This window comes from Podarcis tiliguerta (assembly GCF_965153285.1).
Source record: "Podarcis tiliguerta genome assembly, chromosome: 1".
Taxonomy (NCBI): domain Eukaryota; kingdom Metazoa; phylum Chordata; class Lepidosauria; order Squamata; family Lacertidae; genus Podarcis; species Podarcis tiliguerta.
The window spans coordinates 29,517,214-29,538,778 of record NC_139534.1 but is presented as its reverse complement, the minus strand read 5'-3'; the positions used below and the strand labels follow the sequence as shown (position 1 = coordinate 29,538,778).

General features: G+C 43.4%; 1 protein-coding gene and 1 long non-coding RNA gene across 11 annotated transcripts in view; one reads left to right on the top strand and one right to left on the bottom strand.

The window, feature by feature from the left end:
- The window catches only part of LOC310664653 (uncharacterized protein), a gene marked incomplete at its 5' end in the record, with an annotated part of 413,140 nt that extends 392,852 nt beyond the window's left edge, over nt 1-20,288 (top strand). For 5 of the 10 annotated variants that reach the window (XR_014505010.1, XR_014505012.1, XR_014505013.1 and 2 more), the window contains 2 exons: nt 6,009-6,880; nt 19,938-20,288. Coding sequence is in view for 1 of the 10 variants with exons in the window: in XM_083414003.1 (XP_083270129.1) it covers nt 10,013-10,147; nt 15,479-15,543; nt 19,938-19,954 (217 nt within the window). Of the gene's footprint in view, nt 1-6,008; nt 6,881-10,012; nt 10,148-15,478; nt 15,544-19,937 lie in introns of all 10 variants that reach the window. The other 5 variants (XR_014505009.1, XR_014505008.1, XM_083414003.1 and 2 more) reach the window with 5 other exon arrangements.
- On the bottom strand, nt 6,887-10,145 carry LOC310665439. The gene is made up of 3 exons (XR_014505475.1): nt 10,041-10,145; nt 9,072-9,121; nt 6,887-7,878 (listed from the first exon to the last, which is right to left on the bottom strand). It is a non-coding gene; the product is annotated as an uncharacterized lncRNA (long non-coding RNA).
- Nucleotides 20,289-21,565: the final 1,277 nt, after the last annotated feature.

Genomic DNA, 21,565 nt, shown 5'->3' with positions numbered 1-21,565 from the left:
TAACATTAATGGGACATACGCATACGCATAAAAGGAGAGCAGACTCACACCGCTCCTGGCCCTTGACCAAAATGGAACCGGTCAGCAGGATTTTCAATTCATTAGGTCGATGAATGAAGGCTTCCACTTCACTTCAAGAAAGATTCCAGCAATGAGACACTGAATTCGTTTTTCATTCCAACTTCTCCAAATTTTTGTTGCCCGGGGTGAGCAAAAAGTAGGGCTGGCGTTTCATTTTTTCATCATTTTTTTTAAGAGGACACGGTGAGTGGAGTGGCTTTTCAGTATGTGGGAGGGCATTTCTCTAGCCTATAGATTAAAAACTATGAGTCACATTTAGGGAAGAATAACGGAGGAAAGTTAACCCATCTGCTCCACCATCAGATGACTATATGGATGTACTACAGCATATAGGGCAGTCACATTTTGTGTTAGGTTTATATCCAGAGCATGAGTTATAAGGGATCCCAGGCCCTTTATGTTCTGAGAAAGCCCTCCTAGATACTATCCTTAAAGCATACCTTCCAAGTGCCCCAGAAAAAACAGGACATTGTGGTCCCCCCCCCCCCACAAGATTTCTGTGGCCATTTTGAGTGCTGCGATCTCTCATGCTCATGTTCCTCACTTTTGCCCCACAAAAAGCACATGCGGGGGGGAGAATGAAGCATGGATTACAAGACTCACCTAGGAGTGTGTCCCAGAAGATGCACATCTTTTTCACATCAGAAAAGTTGGAAGCCAAAGTTGGGACCAAACTTGAGCTTGCGGGTCCTCCTGTACTTTGAGCACATGTCCAATACTTTTCCAAAACTTAGAAATAAAAGTGTGTGTGTGTGTGTGAAGTATCAAGCAAAAATATATTACACAGCTTCAGGAGATTTTCAGGTGCAGGTCCTACTAAATGGGGTATGAGTGGTATTTGTGTTTACTAGTCACATTAATTGAAATACTGCATTGAAGGTTATATTACTGCAATGCGTTATATGTGAGGCTGCTCCTGAAGACAGTTTAGAAACTGCAGCTGGTGCAGAATTCAGCAGTCAGGTCACTCGCCAGGCAAGATGGTTTGAGCATAAAACACCAATCCTGTCCCAACTGCACTGGCTGCCAATTAGTTTCTGGGCTTAATTCTAAGTGCTGCTTTTGACCTATAAATAACAACAACAACAACAACAACAACAACAATAATAATAATTTATTATTTATTATTTATACCCTGCCCATCTGGCTGGGCCTCCCCAGCCACTCTGGGCGGCTTCCATAGAAACCAAAAATACACTAAAATATCACACGTTAAAAACTTCCCTGAAGATGTCTTTTGAATGTCAGGTAGTTGTTTATCACTTTGACATCTGCTGGAAGGGCGTTCCACAGGGCAGGCGCCACTACCGAGAAGGCCCTCTGCCTGGTTCCCTGTAGCTTTGCTTCTCGCAATGAGGGAACCACCAGAAGGCCCTCGGCGCTGGACCTCAGCATCCGGGCAGAATGATGGTATACCTTCAGGTATACTGGACCGAGGCCATTTAAAGCCTTAAATGGCTCAGGACTGCGATAGCTCAGAGGCTGCCACTCTCCATATAAACCAACCTGGACCCTGAGATCATCTTCTGAGGCCCTTCTTCATGTACTTCCTCTGTGTGAGGTCCAGAGGGTGGCAACATGAGAACGGGCCTTTTCTGCAATGGCTCCTCATTTGTGGAATGCTCTCTCCAGGGAGGTTCAGCTAGTGCCTTCATTACATATCTTTAAGTGCCAGGCAAAAACATCCTCTTCTCCCAGGCCTTTGGCTTCTTGAATGATCTAAACAGGGGTGGGGGGTAATTGCTTTTGTTCATTACTATGGTATGTATTTTCGTGTTATTATATTGTAAACCACCCCGTGACCTTTGAATGAAGGGTGTTACAGAGATGAACTGGTGCTTGATAACATTCAGCCTAAGGCTCCCATTTGGATGCCAGTGTTGGAGAATGGAAGGCAAACTTTCATAAAATGAATCAGTCAGACCTGTATATTTCTGAGATCATGTATTCATCTACCCTGTCTGGTAAGAGCCCTCCAGGTAGGGGCGGACTTTGCTACTATTGGTGCCCTGAGGTGGGCCAAAAGTTGGTGCCTCCAACCCTTGTGCTGTGCTGGTTTTTGGAAAGGATGTGTGAGGCTCTGGCAGGGTCCTAGAGCCCTCCCTTCTCCTTCCCAGTGCGCCCCACCCCCCCCGTAAAAGAGATGCTGGAACTCACCATGAACACCACCCTTGTTCTCTTGTAATGGCAATGGCGGCCACCTGAGAGGTCCCAGAATGGAGTTCCGGGTGAAAAAAAAGCCCTGCTTCTTCCCAAAGCTGAGCAAGCACTAACCAGTTTTTGGAGAGAAGGAGGGAGAACTCTAAGACCTTCTCAGAGCCCTCCTTCCTGTAGCCAGGCAAGTGCTTACCAGGTGCCCTCTCCACTCAGCACCCACTGTGGGGAAACTGGTCACGCTGCCCTAAAACTGCCTCTGCTCCAGGGTTTCAAGAGACTTGGGGGGGGGGGGTGTCTTGGTCCTATCTGCTTCTTGTGCCATACAATGTTTTATGGTGGTTTGAGACATATTGGATTGGCCTGACAGGCAAACATGAGGCCCTGGGAAATGCAAACTCTCTCTTAAGAATGATGACTCTTCTCCCTGATGTAACATCAGTACTTTAATAGAAAATGGGGGTGGGGGGACTGCCCCTTTATTATGCCATACAATTTTGCTTTAATGCTTTAGAATTAGTTTGCAGCTATTGCTATGATGAATGTGCTACCGAGATAGGCTTGATATAGTCCAAGTGGGAATAAGAACCTCAGGCACACTATATTAAACACACACTGTGGGAATTTTAAGCAACTTTGAGGGCATCCTTACACAAAGTCCACTGACATATTCAAACTGGAGAAGCTTTATAAATAATTAACTTTTAAAAAATAAAAATATAAAATTATGTGCCCTTAGCTGGGACTATCTTTTAATGTGCTGAAGGTCTGATAATGTGTGGGTGTTATTTGGTTTTATGGATCACCGTTGGTTTTATTGTGATTTCATTGTCTATCTGTACTTTGTAACACGCGTCGGGTCCGTTAAGTCTTGGGGAAAATAGGCAATAAATTAATCTAGGTGGATAACTAAAACAAAACAGAATTCCTCATTTTGCCCCCAAACTTCAGCTTCCCCCCGTCACCTGCTGCCACCACCCCGATCATATCCCTGAAAGTCAGAAAAGCTTCAGAAATGCTAGTCTCAAGTTCCTCAATCTTCAGAGGAGGCCATTCATATAAATTTAGTAAAGACAGTAATGTGTGAATCTGATACCACCCTGACCCCACTCCACCTTCAAAAGCAACTCAGCAATCTTAAACAGTAAAATTCAAACAAAAAAAGACACCTCTGCGGCTGCCAAACAGATAGATAGCCTATGCCTGAACTCAATTTACAAAACAGGGACATCACTGTATGTTAGCCACTTTAATAGATTCAAGTTTATTTTCAGAATATACATCTACCATCAGCGGTCTGCAGAGTGGAAGCAGGACTGAATAATGCTGACTGAGAAAAGTCACCAGAGAGAGGAATATAAAGGAAGCCAATTAACCCTTTCTAGATTTTTTTTTAAGCCCAGCAAATTCCCTTAACATTCCTCCAAAAAGGGTGGGGGGAAGTCTAGCTGTAGCACACTACCATTTCGACCATTAAAATTATTTTGGACCTGAATATGCACTATGTATTGTGTGGCAATCGGACTATGTGTTTGTGTGTATATATATATATATACACACATACAAACACACACTTAAATTCAATCCCATTACACAAGATGAAACAATGCAGGTTGCATGCGGCCGTTCGAACTCCCTAACTGTTGTCAGGAAAAACGGAAAGTACCTGAGTTGTCTGGCCCACGGTGGGGGGGGGGGGGAGTGTTACTAGAACAGTAACAAGCTGCAAGCAATCTATGAATCTAGAAATGGCAGTAAATAGGATTGCTTTCAGTTTATGAGCTGGTAAGCCTCTTTCCGAGAGTAGCTCATGGTGACTGACAGTTAAAGCAGCGCTTGTGCTACATGCCAAGCGGCACAAGGCCATGAAGACGGATGGCACTAGAAGGAGCTGGGGGGGGGGGCAGCAAACGCTTGCCTGATGAAGCCACCTAGAGGGAAGATGAGCAAGCAAGAGATTGGGGGCGGGGGCAATTAGCTTTAGCTGAGTTTCCTACATTGCAGGGGGTTGTATTAGAAAGATGACCATTCCAGTGCTATGATTCTATGTTTTTCTGCTTCAACAATAATTCATGATGATCCTATCCTTTTACGTGATTGTATTTTGTATAAACTATAAAAATTATAAATAAGACATGTTCTGTTTACAAACAAAACATTTTAATAGCTACCTTTCTATCGGCAGGACGGGGTGGGGCCACAAGAAGGAAACGAGGTTGGATGGGGGCCACTGTCAGAAAAAGGTTGGGAAACACTGGTGTAGACAATATGGCGCTAGGTAGATCAATTGTCTGACTCGGTACAAGGCAGTTTCCTAGGTTCAAGGTGTTAGCTGAAGGAGTGTCTCCACCCCCATCATTCTGCCCAGACACTGAGGTCCAGTGCAGACGGCCTTCTGGCAGTTCCCTCATTGCGAGAAGCCAAGTTACAGGGAACCAGGCAGAGGGCCTTCTCGGTAGTGGCGCCTGCCCTGTGGAACGCCCTCCCACCAGATGTCAAAGAGAACAACTACTACCAGACTTTTAAAAGACATCTGAAGGCAGCCCTGTTTAGGGAAGCTTTTAATATTTGATGAATTATTGCATTTTAATTTTTTGTTGGAAGCCACCCAGAGTGGCTGTGGAAACCCAGCCAGATGGGCGGGGTATAAATACTAGCTTTAAACTCTTTGGATCCAATTTTATTTTATGTTGTTTATTTTTCCCACCATTAAACATAAGGGCCCAGGGTGCGCTACAACAGTATAAAATTACAATTTTAAAATAATTTAAAACCAATTTTCAATCAGAAGAAAAGGGTAGGTATGTGTGTGCATCTTCAGCATGTGGCAAAAGCTTCGCAGGGAAGCGGCATGGGATTTCTTTTAAACTCCTTATCAGTAAGACCAGTGTCCCATATGCAACAGCGTGGCCCGACCACAAACCTGGTAAGAACCTGGTAAGCGGCTTGAATGTTACAGTGAAAAACAACTCCACATAAGGTACAAGGAAGCTTCTGATGTGTGCAGTAAAAATGGGTTGAGTAACTTGTCTTTCAGGGACTGTGATTGGTTGAGAGATGCTGATGTGCCAGGATGGCAGAAGAGATATGTTGCCTATATAGTGTGTGTTCTAATGCAAATATTCTCGCAGACTCTTCGAACTCTGACCTGCAGTGCATTACTGGATAAAGTCTGACTGGTTGGGAAATTGGTGTGAGCCTTGTACTTAAACCCCCAAGGGGAATTTCTCCCACAGAAGGTGCCACACCCACCTCTGCGAGGAAGGCATTGTACAGCTTTTTCTCAGGCAGTAAAATATATTGGGTGAGCCCTGCCTACAGGCTTATGTCCATCCTAAGCAACCTTTGTAACTATCAGCCCAATACACTTTGCTGCCTCTTCTATTCCATGTCCAAGACTGGCTGGCTTGAAAGTTGAGCTTTTCTTCAACACTGAGGAGAGGAAATGTCCTCCATTGCACCTGAGGGCAGCAGGTTAACTCAGAGGGTGCAAAGCAGGGCATATGGTCACACAGCTCCATCCTGCAACAACTCACAGCGGCTCCCTGCCCTGATGTGGTCACTTCACTCTGCCCAATGGTAGAATCAGCCCTGGTAATAAACTTTGTCTTGGTTATTAGCAAATAGTGATTCTATCCCCAGTATAATGAAACATGTACGTATTAAAGGATACATGGGGCCCACACAAGCCATCCCTGGGTGTCCTCTACTCAATGAAAATAGGCTTGAAATAATCATTATGCTGTAGGTAATAGATCTGTGCTCATTTGCAGGATGTGCAAGTGGTGGCCATAGCAGCTTTTCAAACGGACCCCAAAAGGTTGGCAATCCCTGGATTACACTGAGAGAAATCCATCTGATTCCAAGTGTGCTCAGCGGCAATAGCTTCTCACCTACCTTCTGGTTCCTGTTGGCCCAACGTGAGAGGCTGCTCTGATAATAGAAGCTGAAAGGATTTTTTCCTGTTCCCAGGCATCACTTGAAGGAAGATCCTGAAGAGAGCCACAGCTTGAATAGTTAGCAGAGCTTTTCATGTACTAACTGAAAATGTACTGTCTCAGTCTCGTGGCATTTGGCCAGAAAGCAGCAGGGTTCTAAATCAGCAACAATGAGAGTAAACTTCTCTTTTCAGTTTGGGCAGGGATGTCAAAATGTAAGCAGTTCTCCAGGATAAGGCAGATAATTTCAGTGGCATATGTCTCGGCTAATTCCGATCTCTCAAAATACCACTTGCATTTATGAGGCATTATCTGTAGAAATCTAACCTCTCAAGGACGTCAACCCAGGGAAACAGATGGCTTGCAACTGCATGTTTAATCCTCAAATCAAATAACAGAATCAGCACTTCAGAACGACTGCTTATATAGACACTTTTGTCAGGCAACGTGGCTTATAGCTGTCCATCTTGCGAAACGGGGCCCAAGCGAGTGTGTTGATGTGCAGCCAAAGAGCAAATTTGAAAAGCAATTGGCTTCAAAGTATGACTCATGCATTTCCTGTCAGAGCCCAGGCGAAATCATTTTGCCAAACCTCTTCAGCGTGAGCGCAGCACGCAGCTACCAGCTCATTGACTATTCCCCTTAATTGATTCTGAAACAATATGGAATATGCAAACACACAAAAGACTCCAGTGGAAAAGAAGGTGGTAAGTCCCTAGTTGATACCAGCGGGCTTTGCATTGTCATTTTTTGATAAGGGTGAGGAAACTGTGTTGCTAATGGGCATTCTGGAAATCACCAGAATTTAGTTATTATTTCTACATTTCATTTACTAAATTTATATCCCACAGTTCTTCCCAAAGGAGCCCAGGGCAGCACCATACAAGCAATATTGTATAATAACTGAGATGCACACACATCACAAAAAAAAAAAAAAAAATCAGATAGAATTACTCATGTGTAATAAAATAAACTGGACACTGAGGGCCTTCTGGCAGTTCCCTCCCTGAGAGAAGTGAGGGTACAGGGAACCAGGCAGAGGGCCTTCTTGGCAGTGGCACCCATGCTATGGAACACCCTCCCATCAGATGTCAAGAAATTAAACAACTATATGACTTTTAGAAGACATTGGATGGCAGCCCTGTATGGGGACGTTTTTAATGTTTGATGTTTTATTGTGTTTTTAATATTCTGTTGGGAGCCACCCATAGTGGCTGGGGAAACCCAGCCAGGTGGGCGAGGTATAAATAATAAAATCATTATTATTTGGTGTTCAAAGTTCCATAAATGGATGTGGGGGCTTTTTCCTGTTTCTCATTCACATGCAAGTAAATGTGTATGGCTAAATAACCATGTTGCAGATTGCTTGTTAATCCATATCCTCTGACTGTTGAGGTTCGTTGCAAATGGTTGATAAGATTACAACGGGGGAGGGCAAGGTGCATGACACACAGCTCTATTCTCCAGCAGAAGGGTATGCTCAGGAGGAAGAGCTGAAGGGCACCACCGCCTTGAAGCTTCTTCACTCTGCCTAATAGTAGGACTGGCCCTGATGCTATGGTTGGGACAAGCCTCAGGGCAGGTATGAACAGACCAGATGACCCTATGCACCAAAACTAAGACTTGACTTACCTAACCCTCAAGAGCTACTGTGGCTGCCTTGCCATATCTTCCAATTTATGCATGGTTTTCCTGTTGTAATATCCTGAAAAGGGGCAAGTAAAGCAGAAAGAAAAGTTTCAACGTAGCTAAGAAAGAGAATCATCTTTGCAAGTGCCAGGAAAATTAAGCTGTGAAAGGAAATGCACTTAACTAGTGTGCTTATGAAACAAAGATGACACACCAAATAAAAAGTCTGAATTTGTTTGAAGAGCTTATGGGGTTTGTGTGTGTGGTGTTGTTATTTAATCCCCACTACTACTGAAATGAGCCCCTAGTCTCAAGTACTTTTCACATACCAGAGTGGTGAATTTCCACAAAGCCTGCACTGATATTATGCATTTTCCTCCCAAGTGAAATGCTCTTCAGTAAGTAAACATGAGTATTAGATTGTGCTGTAGCTGGAGACAATGAGAAAACCCTCCATTTCAAAATACATCAGAAAGTAAATCATTTTTAAAAGCTTTGGATAATACTGAAGGGTTGAATCTCTCAAACCTGAGAACAGGCCCGGCGTGGTTTCCTTCTTTGCTTCTCATTTGCCTATTGTGCTTGATGGTACAAAACAAGTTATATATTGTATTACAATTGTGTTGCATATAATGTAGCAGGTACTTGAGTGCAACCTTCAAGAACTGCCCATAATTGTAAAGGCTATGTTCAGCATTTTGGTACAAAATTCCATTTGGAACACTTCGGAATGGATTTTATTTCTAGATCATTCAAATCACTCAGTGGTCCCTGCAATTGTTAATGGTCAGTGGCCAGGGGTGATGGGAGCTGTAGTCCGGCAATATCTCAAGGACCACAAGCTCCTCAGCCCTGCTTTATAGCATAGTAACTGCAACAGCTTGGTTGTTTTGACATTGTCCACTTTCGATTGCAAGGACCTCTCTGTGTTCCCTATGTAGCTCTGTAAGATATCACATACACTGGTGGTGTGGCAATAATAATGACAGCAACATCAATCCAGTATTTGTCAACATAGGGCGTATACTCAGTATGAAATTACTGAATGAAACGTGTGACAAAGAGGCCATATATACGATGCAAACTGACTTAGCTGATGTGACCTTGTCTCCATTGCCCTGTTGGGTATCATTGCCCTTATGGCAAGCATATCTAGACTCCACTGGACAAAACAAAAGCAAAAAAACCACCCAGCTTGAAAAATTTAAAATTAAAGGTTTTAGCACAAAAGATAAAACTCATCCCATTTCCACCAAAATATTAACAAACCTATGCACAGGCAAACGCAGAAGTCTAAAAGGCAGTATCTTCCGACTTCCCTAAATAAATAAATAAAACAGGTGTGTGATTTATTACCTATGCCAAGAAGTCATACATTGAATGGTTTAAAAAAGCAAACCAATTTTGCCATGTGGGGATTTATGAGTGCAAGAACATTTTATGGCATATCCAGATCAGTTTCTCATAGGGCAAATGTTTTCTTGTGGGGAAAACAAGGAGATGGATGTCTGTTTAATTCTAAGGATACCTCCACAATACACACACACACACACACACATACCCCAAAGGAGAAAATTCAGGGTGAGGTTATTTTTAAAGTCCTTGAGTTGCAGGATCCAAGCCAGGAGCAGGGTCTCTTATTAAAACTGTTAACATTCTAAATACCTTCTCACATTAAAAAAAGAAAGAAAGACTATTCACTTTAACCATAATGAGCTCTAGTTCCCAGATCATGCTCTGTCCCAAACTAGATGCAACACATCAGTCTTCCCTATATATTTTTTGGACAATAAGTCCCATTAGCTACTGCCCTTCAACATCCGGAGGGCACTGGGTTAAAGAAGGCTGTAATACATCATGGTTGTATGTACCATTAAAATAAAATGAAAAGCAGAATCAGACACTTCCACTTTCAGGAGAGGAATGACAGGGGTGGGGATGCTTACCTATTTCCCCAGCTGCTTTTCTACTCATAGGAAGGGATGATGGGAGTTGTAGTTCAGCAATGTCTGGGGGGATCAAATGTTCTCAGTCCCTGCTCTAATTTATTAAATGTTGCAGTTGCATTGAATTGGTAACATTCTAGGGGTGGTGGTTGTAACAGCATTTATTATTCAAGCCGCACAGTGTTTTATTTTATTGCATTGCTAGAAATATTGATATAATCCTTTCCCCCGTTGTCTTAATATTACTTTGCCAATAACTCACAGATTTCGGCTGCAGCCTTTTAACACTTACCTGGAAGAACATCTCACTGAACCGGAAGGGGCTTTACTCCAAGTAGACATTAATAGGACCACACTGTTCAGGTCTGGATACTGTCCCCCGGAAGTAGCCCCTCAGCTGTAAGTAAAATAAAAAAACAAAACAAATCCAAAACAGTTAAATGCACTTTGGCAGAAAATTGTTGAGTGGGTTTAACTTACAGCGATAAACAATAAATAATATAGTCTCTCTCTCTGAACACTACAGAGGCACGTGCATTCTCTTCCATTGATTTTATCACTTCATCACACACAGCAAATCTGAGTCAACATGAGTGGCAAGTCTCTGAGGTAAAAAACGAACAAGTCAAGGCCATGGAAGCAGATCACATGCTTAGGAATTTGTCTATTGTAACCATAATGAGGTGGCCTATTGACTCCAAGGAGACAATTCAGATATACAATGTGCCCAGTAAGGAGGTAGTGGATGTCTCTTTTTCTCCCCATCTCTCTCCCCCCCCCCCCCGCCCCTGCCACATCCTCCTAGAGTAAAATGTAAGTTGAAGAGGTGAGGAACATTTTAGAGAGGCAGGTAGAATGATACATGCAGATACCACAGGCATCAGTGCACCCACCAGCACTTCCCATGGCACCCACAGAAAGTCCATCTCTTTTTTAAAAAAGCATTTTTACAATTTATATACTCATCATTTATCTCTTGTCCTTGGGCTTCCCAATCCATCTCTCCATGGCAATTTAGATAGTCTTTTGTCTATTATTCCACCCATTTTTGTCTCAAATCTTCCTTTATTTAGTGTTCTCTGCTGCTCATATGTTCATTCCTACTTGGAAGTTAAATGGACTATTATACCCTCTAAGACACTTTTGTAGAGTACCCACGGAAAGTCTCATTAAATATCCCCTCAAAAATCCGCAATGCAAGAGAGAAAGCTTTTTCTCCCTCATCAGTTCCTGTTTGCAGTGGCCTGGGCTATCAAACAGTGACCACGCCCGCTTAAAAATACTCAAATTTCACTGGATGCTAGGAGTAGACAGCCACCCACCCTCCTTTGTGTTTGGAACAGAGGAGACTATTTCTCTCCGTGAGAGAACACAGTGGTGGTTGATGTTATTGTCTTTTTTTCACTGGGGAGTGCTGATGGGGAACATGTTATGGCATAACATGCATGACAGCCATTTTGAGCTATGCCATGGTGTCATTGTCCATTATGCCACATCCCCATGACAACCATTTTGTGATTGGCATTATTATTATGATTACAGTCGTACCTTGGAAGTCGAATGGAATCCATTCCGGAAGTCCATTCGACTTCAAAAACATTTGAAAACCAAATTGCAGCTTCTGAATCAGAAGCTGCAGAAGCCCCATCGGCTGCACTGGCGGAGGAAGAGGAGCGCGGGGGGAGTGCGATCCCGGTAGGGTGCCATCGCGGCTGCCCCCCCCCCGCCCACACTGGGCACCACGCCCCTGCAGGCAGCGTGCCCTGCCACCAGGACATGTGTCACGCCTCTGTAGGCGGCGTGTCACACCCCCAGGATGCGCGCCAGCCCCACCTACTCTCCGCCCCCCAGTTGCATGAAGCTCCGCAACTAATCAGACATTTGGGTTCCAAAAGAACATTCGCAAACCGGAACAATCATTGCCGGGTTTGTGGCATTTGGGAGCAACATGTCCGAGTTGCAGGGCATTTGGGATCCAAGGTACGACTGTGGTATTGGTGCTGTTGCTGCTGCTGTTCTACCACCCTTCATCTTTAGATCCCAGGGTGGATCACAACATAAAAATGTATATATGTATAAAAAATAACAAAATACATAATAAACATAAGAACAAAAACAAACCAATACTCCCCCCTCCCACAACACACTTAAAAGCATATTGGATGTTAATCTGCCAAAGCAATTTATCAAAATGTAAAATATGCCCACTTTGATACAACTACAATTTCAGAGATTGCCTAGTTTGGTAGAAAAGAAATACTCATTGATGAAACTATTTGTTAAAACATTATGACAGCAATCGCTAATGTGGCGCCCTGAGATGTCATTGCACTACAGTTCCCACCAGTCCCAGCCAGCATGACCCATGGGCAAGGATGTTGGAAGTAGCAGTCCAACATTTGTCTAGCCCCGCATCACAAATACGCTTGAGGACATTTATTTACATTCCAATACATAGATTGCGTAAAATACATTATCCTTCAAGCAGCCAAACGTCTGTGCATTTTCGGATATCCAGTTTCACTGCTGACTTTATACCCTGCTCAAGCACCACCACTAGTCCCAGTAAAATGAAACATCAGGCCAAATTTTCCTCTCAATTACACTTCTGCAACAGCATTTTAGTAGTCAAGGTTTTATTCCCACATAAATTCGATTTCATCGGCATTTGAAGAGAGCAACAGAGACAATGGCTGACTAGTTGATTTCAGATTTACATTCTCTAAATACAAGGGCATATGGTCTGACTTGGAGGGGGATATCAAGTGCTCACCAAAGCCAGACACAGTTCATGAAGAGGAGTGTAAAATAGCACATCAGTGGCTTGGTCACAGTCATTTAACATCTGCTACACTCATGTTAATTCAAGTTGGACATCACACGAAAGGAAAAAAGGGGGGATCACAAATGCAAGCTAAGGCAACTACTCGGGAAATGATGTTGCATGTGAGGCCTGAGTTTGACTGACATTGGAAACCCCACTCCCACTTTTTTAAAGGGGGAGTGTAGCCTCTGTTGCATCTTCATTGGGTTGCATTGAACTTTCAACCAGGATCCCCCCCCCCCCGCCCAGTTTCAAAGGAGATGGTAAAGTGTCCCAAACATACACAAAAAGCTTGCATACCAGGAAGCTGTCGTCTTCCTGGCGTCATCTGCTGTTTGGGCACCGTGTGTGTGTGTGTGTGTGTGTGTGTGTTAAAAAGGCAGCTTTCTTTCTGACCCCATCCCAGCCAATCATGGATCACAGAACAATGCAATGACATCATATCAACATTTGGCAATTCAGATTCGTCCGTATAATGAGATCACAAAGGCAAATCAGAGTGAGGATATTGTCCTAATTCCAAATGGCATTATGTTGTAGGACAGGCACCCCCAACCTGCGGCCCTCCAGATGTTTTGGCCTACATCTCCCATGATCCCTAGCTAACAGGACTAGTGGTCAGGGATGATGGGAATTGTAGTCCAAAACATCTGTAGGGCCGAAGGTTGGGGATGCCTGTTGTAGGACATTGGGAAGAGGGAAGCCTGCCCTAAAAGAGATTGAAAGCATCTCGTTGCTTAGCGTAAATTGTGGCAGCAGAGTCACCTGGTGGATTGGGGAGAGGACTCTGAATGACATCTCACTCCAGCATCCTCCCTCTTTTGCTGCCAGCCTCACCTTTTATAGTAATAAGTCCATTGTTTGATATTATTCATGAGCTTCTGGATTCATCACTGATCGTATTAGTGTGAACTGCTTTGAGAACCATTATACAAATGCTAGTCAAGACTCGCTTTATATCCAGTTCTAATTTAATTTCCATCAAGAAAAATTGTAACAGTTGGATGTGCAAATTCTTGCATATGCTGCCAAAGGGGGAGGGGGATAGATGGTGCTGGATGTGCAACGCTGTAGAGTTTTGTGCCCAAAGCCTGCAAAGAGCACCAGGGGAAACTGACAAGGGAACAGAGCAGCAACCACCCCTAACCCTCTCTCTCTCTAGCTAGTGCTGAAAAATCTCTCTTCACCGTAAAAGTGAAAATGAAAAGGGATTTAAAACACCATGGCAGTTTCACCTCTAGACTGAAGGCATTTCTCCCAATGCAAACTTATCAGTTTCATCTTTCCTCCGAGTGAGGAGACCTCGCAAGGGCACAGTGCTTACCTAGGTTCCGTTCCCTTTGGAAGGAGGTCGCCAGAGGCTGACTGTCATTTTGTCATATTCAGCTGGTTTACAAATATGCAGGTTGAGCATGAGCTGGAGGCTCAGCTTCAGCATTCTAACAAACAGCCGCTGCTCCCCTATCAGATCTCCAAGGAAAACAGCTGGCAACCTAAGGATCTAACAGATGGGCGGGGACCCTCTGGACAAATGTGGCGCTGCAGGCTTCTCCGTCTGGCTCTTCAGACTCTGCCCACACGGTTCCCTTGGGCTGCAGCCTTCACTGGCCCTGATCTGTGCCCTGAGTGCTTTAAAGAACCATAAAATTGTAGAGTTGGAAAGGACCCAAGGGTCATCTAGCCCAACTCCTTGCAATGCAGGAATCTTTTGCCCAATGCGGGGCTCGAACCCATGACCCTGAGGTTAAGAGTCTCCTGCTTTACCAGCTGAGCTATCCCTGTAGTGGAATGTGTTCCTGAAGTTCAGTAATGCTTTCCTGGATGGAGCATTGGGGTGGGGTGCAGAAACTAGCCTATTGTACAAACGTCACATTTACATTTGTTGCTCCACCCACATTTCCTTCTGGCCCCACCCACCACTAGCATGGGGCCTTCCGAATGTTGCCCAGAAGAGAACGTGGTCCTTTGGCTGGAAACGTTTTCCCAAACCTTTGCTAAGAGAACACAACCTCAGCTCTCTCTTTCCCTTTCTTCAACCCAGTCTGACTCAAACTGTTTACGCAGACACAATGCTTCCTTCTCCTGGCCAGAGGGCTGGCAAATCTCCTCTGACTCTCACCAACGCTCCTTGGACCATTTTATTCATGGAAAACACCTGCTGAATATTTCAGGCTATTGGACGCTCTTTTGTCATGTCCCAGACTGTCACCCACTATTGCCCCCAGGCCAACCTACGCTCACAGAAAACCTGCTCACAGAAACCTGATAGGAAACACAAAACAACATAATTTTCTGAGTTCAAGCAAAACATTGGGCATTATTTAGTTCTCAGCGCAAAGATGAAACTGAGTAACTTGAGGTGGAGAAGCACCTTCACTGCCGAGGCAATATTTGACAAGGGGGTTCAATTTTTTGTCAGTTTCTCATCTATGGAAGGAAAAGGGCAAGCTGGCATGGGAGAGCTTAATAACTGTGTCAGCAATGCAATGCAGGATTCACAGGAGGAAAACACAGGGACCAACAGCAACAGTACCCCAGTTTGTTGACTTTTACTGATCGTAATATTCAGGGATTCCGGATAACACAACACATTTCACATTTCGTCCTATTTTCTTCTATCAACGATTTAGGCAGAGCCAGCATCCATTCAAACATTCACCCATTCATTCAGTTTGTTATCAATAATAATACGCTGGGAGACTTAAAACAGAAACAATAGATGCAATAAGGGTTGTTGGAAGCAGGGCTACAAGGCACTTGAAGCAGGTGAATACTTGAATACTTGAAGCTAATACTCTTTAAAGATATATGAATGCATGAGTACGTTATATACACAACCTTCATGAAGACTTGCATGACAAAGGTGTATAAAATTATGGTGTGAAGAAAGCAGAATATTAAAATAGGAGTCATCAGATGAAGCTAAATGGTGGGAGATCAGAGCAGATAAAAGGCAGCACTTCTTCACATGGTGCATAGTTAAACTGTGGAATTTTTTACCATATCGTGAAAATAACATACAAAAATGCATTATGAGAAACTGCTTGAAAAGAAATGTGTATTAGGATAAATTCTCTAATTTGCTGAAGGATTTCCATGATGAATATGGTAATCACAAATTGCTGCAGAAATTTGAAGAACTGAATTTAAGATTGTAAAACATGCTAAAGTGGGGGAATGGAAATGGGCAGATTTTTTCCCCATCCCTCGCTATGGCTAAAGCTATTTTGCCATGCCCAATTACCCGTAGGGGTGAGTCAGCTCAGCACGGAGCTAGAAGGAGCAGAGAATGCAATAACTGAGTTGTACTGGGCAGATCCATATAGAAGGGTCAATGCAGAGACAGAATCAATTTCAAACAGAGCTGTTTACACACTGTACATTGAAAATACATCCCCCCAGGTCTGTGTGCACACCATACATTTGTGTGCGCAAAGCACATTTATAGTGCAATTTCCCCTCAAAAAAAAATATTCCTGGAAACAGTAGTTTAAGGAGACTGGGAACTGTCATTCTTTGAGGGGTAAACTGCAGTTCCCAAGATTCTTTGGAGGTGGGAATGTGCTTTAAGTGTGTGGTGCATGTGCAACCAAGGGAAGTCCGCCCAAATGGGAACTGGAATGAAGATACAGATAGGCAGGATGATGGGCAGGGGAACAGAGGTGCTGGGAAGCTGGGAAGGGAACAGGTAGGCAGAGCAACAGAAGACAGGCAGGCATGCAGCTGGCAGGTGGCGACAAGAAACAACCAGAGTTATAAGACACTTCCTTATCTGATAACAACGGTCAGGTTGGGAACTTGAAAAGTATCCAGCATAGGGTCATATTTGAGCAACTTAATGCTTTTATGTATAAAAAAGTGTTTTTAAAAAATCAGATTCAGTAATCTTGTTAGGATTAGTCAAATCCAGGCCAATCAAAAGGAGTAAAATCATCTTTCCCTTAAGTAGCAACAAGTATTACTATAAGTTGGTCAACTCAATATACACATACACAACTTTAAAAATAATCAGATCTCATGAAAAGAAATGCATGCTCCTGGTGGACAGGGGAGCATTCAGTAGACTTTTAACTTTATTCGAGTAGACTATACAGCCTAAGCAGTTTAATAAATCTGCACACTTTCCACACACAGAGAAGTGGGATCATTTGATTTTAATATGTATTGCTAATTTGCTTCACCCTTAGCAGTAACAGCGCAATAAACAAATGAGCCCTTGGGTCTGCAAAGATGTGCTTGCAATAGTCTCCTAGATGGATGACATCGTTATTATATGGCACTGCTATGCCCCAAAAAGGTTCTTGCCCCTTTTTATATCTGTTTTATTACTGATGTGCTTTATGATCTCTGTGGCTGCTATTTTTCCTTTCCAGCCTCTCTGTTGCAGGCTTAACTGTATACAGTCTGCTTTATATCTAATTGTTGGCCTTCCTAATTCTTAAGATGTTGTGATTGCTGTAACTCATGTTTTACCTTGTAGGGGTTGCTCATTTTTGCCTGTACCCAAGTTCAGCAGGTGAAACGCTGGCTCTGGGCATGGAAGGCAGCAATTTGAAAAGTTTGTTACTAGTCATTTACTTAGGGCACATTACCTGTCTTCCATGATGGAACTCAAGGCAGCATCCACAGAGTTCTCATGGGGCCTCCCATCTAAGCACTGGTCAAACGCAGACCTGCTTAGTTTCAGTAAGGTGGCTGTATCATTGTCTCCAGACCATGTTTTCAGACTATGTCCTGGAATTGATTTTGCAGTTTGTGAAAGCAAAGAAGGTATAGAAAGGTGTGGGGGTGGAGGACAATAGCCTGCTATTGGCCACAGCCTACATCAGGGGTGGAAGGCAACTCCTATCATCAGCAGGGACTGGTGGGATTTGGAGTCCAGCAGTATCTGGAGGGCACCAACTTATAATGGAAGCATGGACTAGAGGGATCACATGTATCAATATGCCAGGCAACGCAGGGCTAGAAGGCTGGATATGGAAGACAGACAACTGGCTTGAATGGTGATAAGACAGAGAAGGATGAGAGACAGGGCAGGGGCAGGAAAATTGGGATCCGTTTCATGTTTCCAGCAGCTCCTAGAAACAGAGAGGAACACTCACAAATGCAATGGAACAAATTGCACGGTGACAATCTGTATTTTTCTATTGGTATGTGGATATCTGGATCACCATTCAAGGTTATTTTTTTTATTGCAGGCAAAGCAGCCTCTCAGTCCTTCTGTAGTAATGGAGGTGTGAAGAGGACCCAGGAAGGGATGGCTCAAAGTCTGCCAGTAAAATGCCCCCGGTGGCTCCTGCCTATATCTTTAGGCCCCAACAGGCTTACCTGGTGGTCTTACCTGGCAGAAGCAGTAGCAGCAGCGCTTGGTGGTTTGGAGCCACCTTTTATATTTCCCACAATGCCCCAGGGTGACACTAAGGCAGGGCACTGTGGGAAATTAAAATGGTGGCTCTAAGCTACACCATGTGGAGTGACCAGAGCAGGTATAGGAGTGGGCCTTCCCAGGACGCAGGGCCTTGGAAATTGTCCATGGGTGTCGCAGGCTGACGCCAGCCCCAGAAAACAATATGGTAGAAAGTGGACTGTTTAGTCTACCCAAGGGACAGCAATAGATCGTAAAAATCCCTTTCAAGTTGCAAGTCAAAGTAGCAAGCTTAGTGTTTTTCCAATGATCATATTATCTGTCTCCTTTGAGCATTTCAGCAGCTTCCACACAGCATCCCTCATATTTTATCCCACATTTTGTGAGTCCCAAAGCTGCTATGAACAGAAGCATGCATGATCTTTTTATATCGTTACTGAGTAGTTTATCATTTCACTGTTCCTCAATTTCAGGTTGCAATTCTCCTGTTCAATCATCCAATTACAGAACAAAAGCTCTATGAATCTGCTTACATTAACAGTTCCTCACTATGAATAATCAATATGCAATAGCTGCTACAGAATAGTTACAAACCCCACTGGTGGGGATAGGGGGGTGGGCACACAGAATAAAATTAAACAAAAATTACACACCCAAGCGATGCCATTAAATTGATCACCTATATCCTGTCTTAATAAATACTCTTTTCCCGTTAAGTGTTTTTATACTTTTTAGAGCTTTTTAATTGCGCTGTTGTTCACATCCTTGTGATTATCACAGTGCACAGGTGTTTTATAAATACAAATCATCATTAAACCTCTTATATTTTACAGCCCAATCCTTAAAAGCAGTCTGCCAATGTAAGCCCCGTTCCATTCAACCACATATGTGTGAACAGAATGCTTTGCCATTCAAGCTGTAAGTTATTTCCCCCCAAGGGCCCTCTGTGTGTTAGAAGCACAGTCTTGGTATAACTGATTTTCCAATTTTCACATTACAAAGTAATGGGAAGCAGAATGAGAGCTTTCATTTTGCTTCCCCATAAACGTGGACCTACACAGTTTCAAAATTGACTGTAAGCAGGAACTCCTGTAATTAAGCTTCCATTGCAGTTGCTCTGTTTCTTTTTCTTGCTGGTCTCCTTGCCGGATTTCGGTGGGGGAAAGCCTGTAGTCAGATGATGAAGCGGAAGCTAAGCTGGCCTTGGTCTGGGTCAGTGCCTGGATGGAAACTGGACATTGTTGTTGTTGTTGTTGTTGTTGTTGGACTCCTCTGACTGGCTTGCCCTAGCTCGGGTTGCCCTAGCTTCCGAAAAAAATTAAAACAAAAAAACCCCTCAAACATTCAAAAACGTCCCGGAAAATTGGTCCACGTTATGCATTTAAAGCACATGGCTTCCCCCCTAAAGTATCCTGGAAATTGTAGCTTGGCCCTCACAGAGCTACAATTCCCAGCACCCTTAACAAATCACAGTTCACATGATTCTGCAGGGGCAAATCAAGGACTTTAAACACATGGCATGGATGTGAACCCCTTGGAGTTCTGTGAAGCAACAAAGTTGGAATAAAGTGTTGGTGATGACCTTTAAAGCCCTAAACGGCATCGGTCCAGTATACCTGAAGGAACGTCTCCACCCCCATCGTTCTACCCGGACGTTGAGGTCCAGTGCCGAGGCCCTTCTGGCGGTTCCCTCACTGCAAGAAGCCAAGTTACAGGGAACCAGGCAGAGGGCCTTCTCGGTAATGGCACCCGCCCCGTGGAACACCCTCCCACTAGATGTCAAAGAGAAAAATAACTACCAAACTTTTAGAAGACATCTGAAGGCAGCCCTGTTTAGGGAAGCTTTTAATCTTTAATAAGTTATTGTATTTAAGTGTTTTGTTGGAAGCTGCCCAGAGTGGCTGGGGAAACCTAGCCAGATGGGCAGGGTATAAATAAATTGTTATTATTATTATTATTTACAATTGCATTTTAGAAATTTTTATTCTTCCTCCCTACAGGCTACACACCCGACTGATCCTGCTCAGAGCCTCCCTTGCATGCTTTTGCTTTTTTTAAGATGAGCAAAATTCCTTATGTGGTGTTTACAAAGCAAAATGTTAACCATAGCCGTTGGGCTGTAAGTCAGAGCTGGAACTAAAACAACCTTTGCAAAGCTGATGGCCTCCAAATGTTTCGGACTACAACTGACATCAGTTCCAGGCAGCCAGATTATAAACCCACCAGCGACCAATCCAGTGAGGAGGACAAGGCTGAACCGCCCTGTGTTTTGCAGGAAGAAAAGCTATGAAATTTCACAAAAGAAATTTCATTTCTTCAAGGCTTCAATTAAATTTTCTGTGCTGGGCTGATATTATTTGTTACTATTCCCTTTTGTCTGGAGAGGGGAAAAAATATTCAACCAGTGTTTCCTACCTGTCAAAACATATAGCTCTGAAACATGCTTTTCTGACAACAAACATGGCTGAGAATCTCCAAACAGCCCAGTGTGCTTGGAGAAGATGCATGCTGAGCATCACAAATAAAAGTTGGAGAAGTGAGTGGGGAGGGAGGGGAGAGAGGGAGAGGGAGAATGAAAGGTTAGATGGAAAAGACAAAAGCAGATGACATGCTGGATTTTTTTTTTTGGAACAAATAAGAAGAATATAGTACAAATCACATAAACGTCTGATCAGAGATGGGCAAAAACAATATCTGAGTAGATGTCCACAATCTAGATACGGAAGAAAAATACTCCTAATTTAGTTCAAATTTCAATATTTATCATGGACACACATTAGCGCTTACTAAGCTACAATAAAAGGATCTTTGTCACCCAAAAGTGATCTCCAATCAAGATCAGAGGAGGGAATAACTTGATGGTGATGGAGATACAATTGGGCTTCCTACAGCCTAGCATAGAAACCAGAAGAGTGTCAGTCATGAGTAGGGGTGGGAAAGAAATTCAAATGAGAATTTACTTAATTTGCAGTTTCCAAACCAATATGCTTACTGGAAGAGAGCCTCCCTTCGAAATGTCCACTTCTCTGAATTTTGCAAAGCACTTACTTCTCCAGATACATAATGTGTACAAAAATACACATACTAGGGGAAAGTGTTCATCAAAAATGTCTATAATAGGAAAAATTGCATACATTGGAAGAAAATTGCAGGAAAATTGGTGCATTTTCATGAGGGCATTTTTTAAACACGTGTGGAAATGTGGAGAATTGGACTTGAGACTGGGGGAAAATGAGAAACTGATAGAAACCAAAATGGACAGATTCACTCACCCCTAGTCGCGAGTCCCTTCTGAAAAAAGCTGATCAGCTCCAGCTCTTATATAACTGGAATTTCTGCAAACCTCCACTTAACTTTCAGCCATTGCTCCCACTCCCTAAATTGCATGAGTTTGATGTCCCTCACTTCAGAATGAGTGAGTGAATAATGCAGCCCTTACCTTGAGGAACTTGTAATCTATATTTAGCAGGGTGGTGGGAACCCTTTGGCTTAAAAAACCTAAAGGAGAACAAAAGCACTCCCCCCCAGCCCAATTTTAAAATTCATAGAATTGTAGAGTTGGAAGGGACCCTGAGGGTCATCTAGTCCAACCCCCCAATGCAGGAATCTAAGCTAAAGCATCCATGAC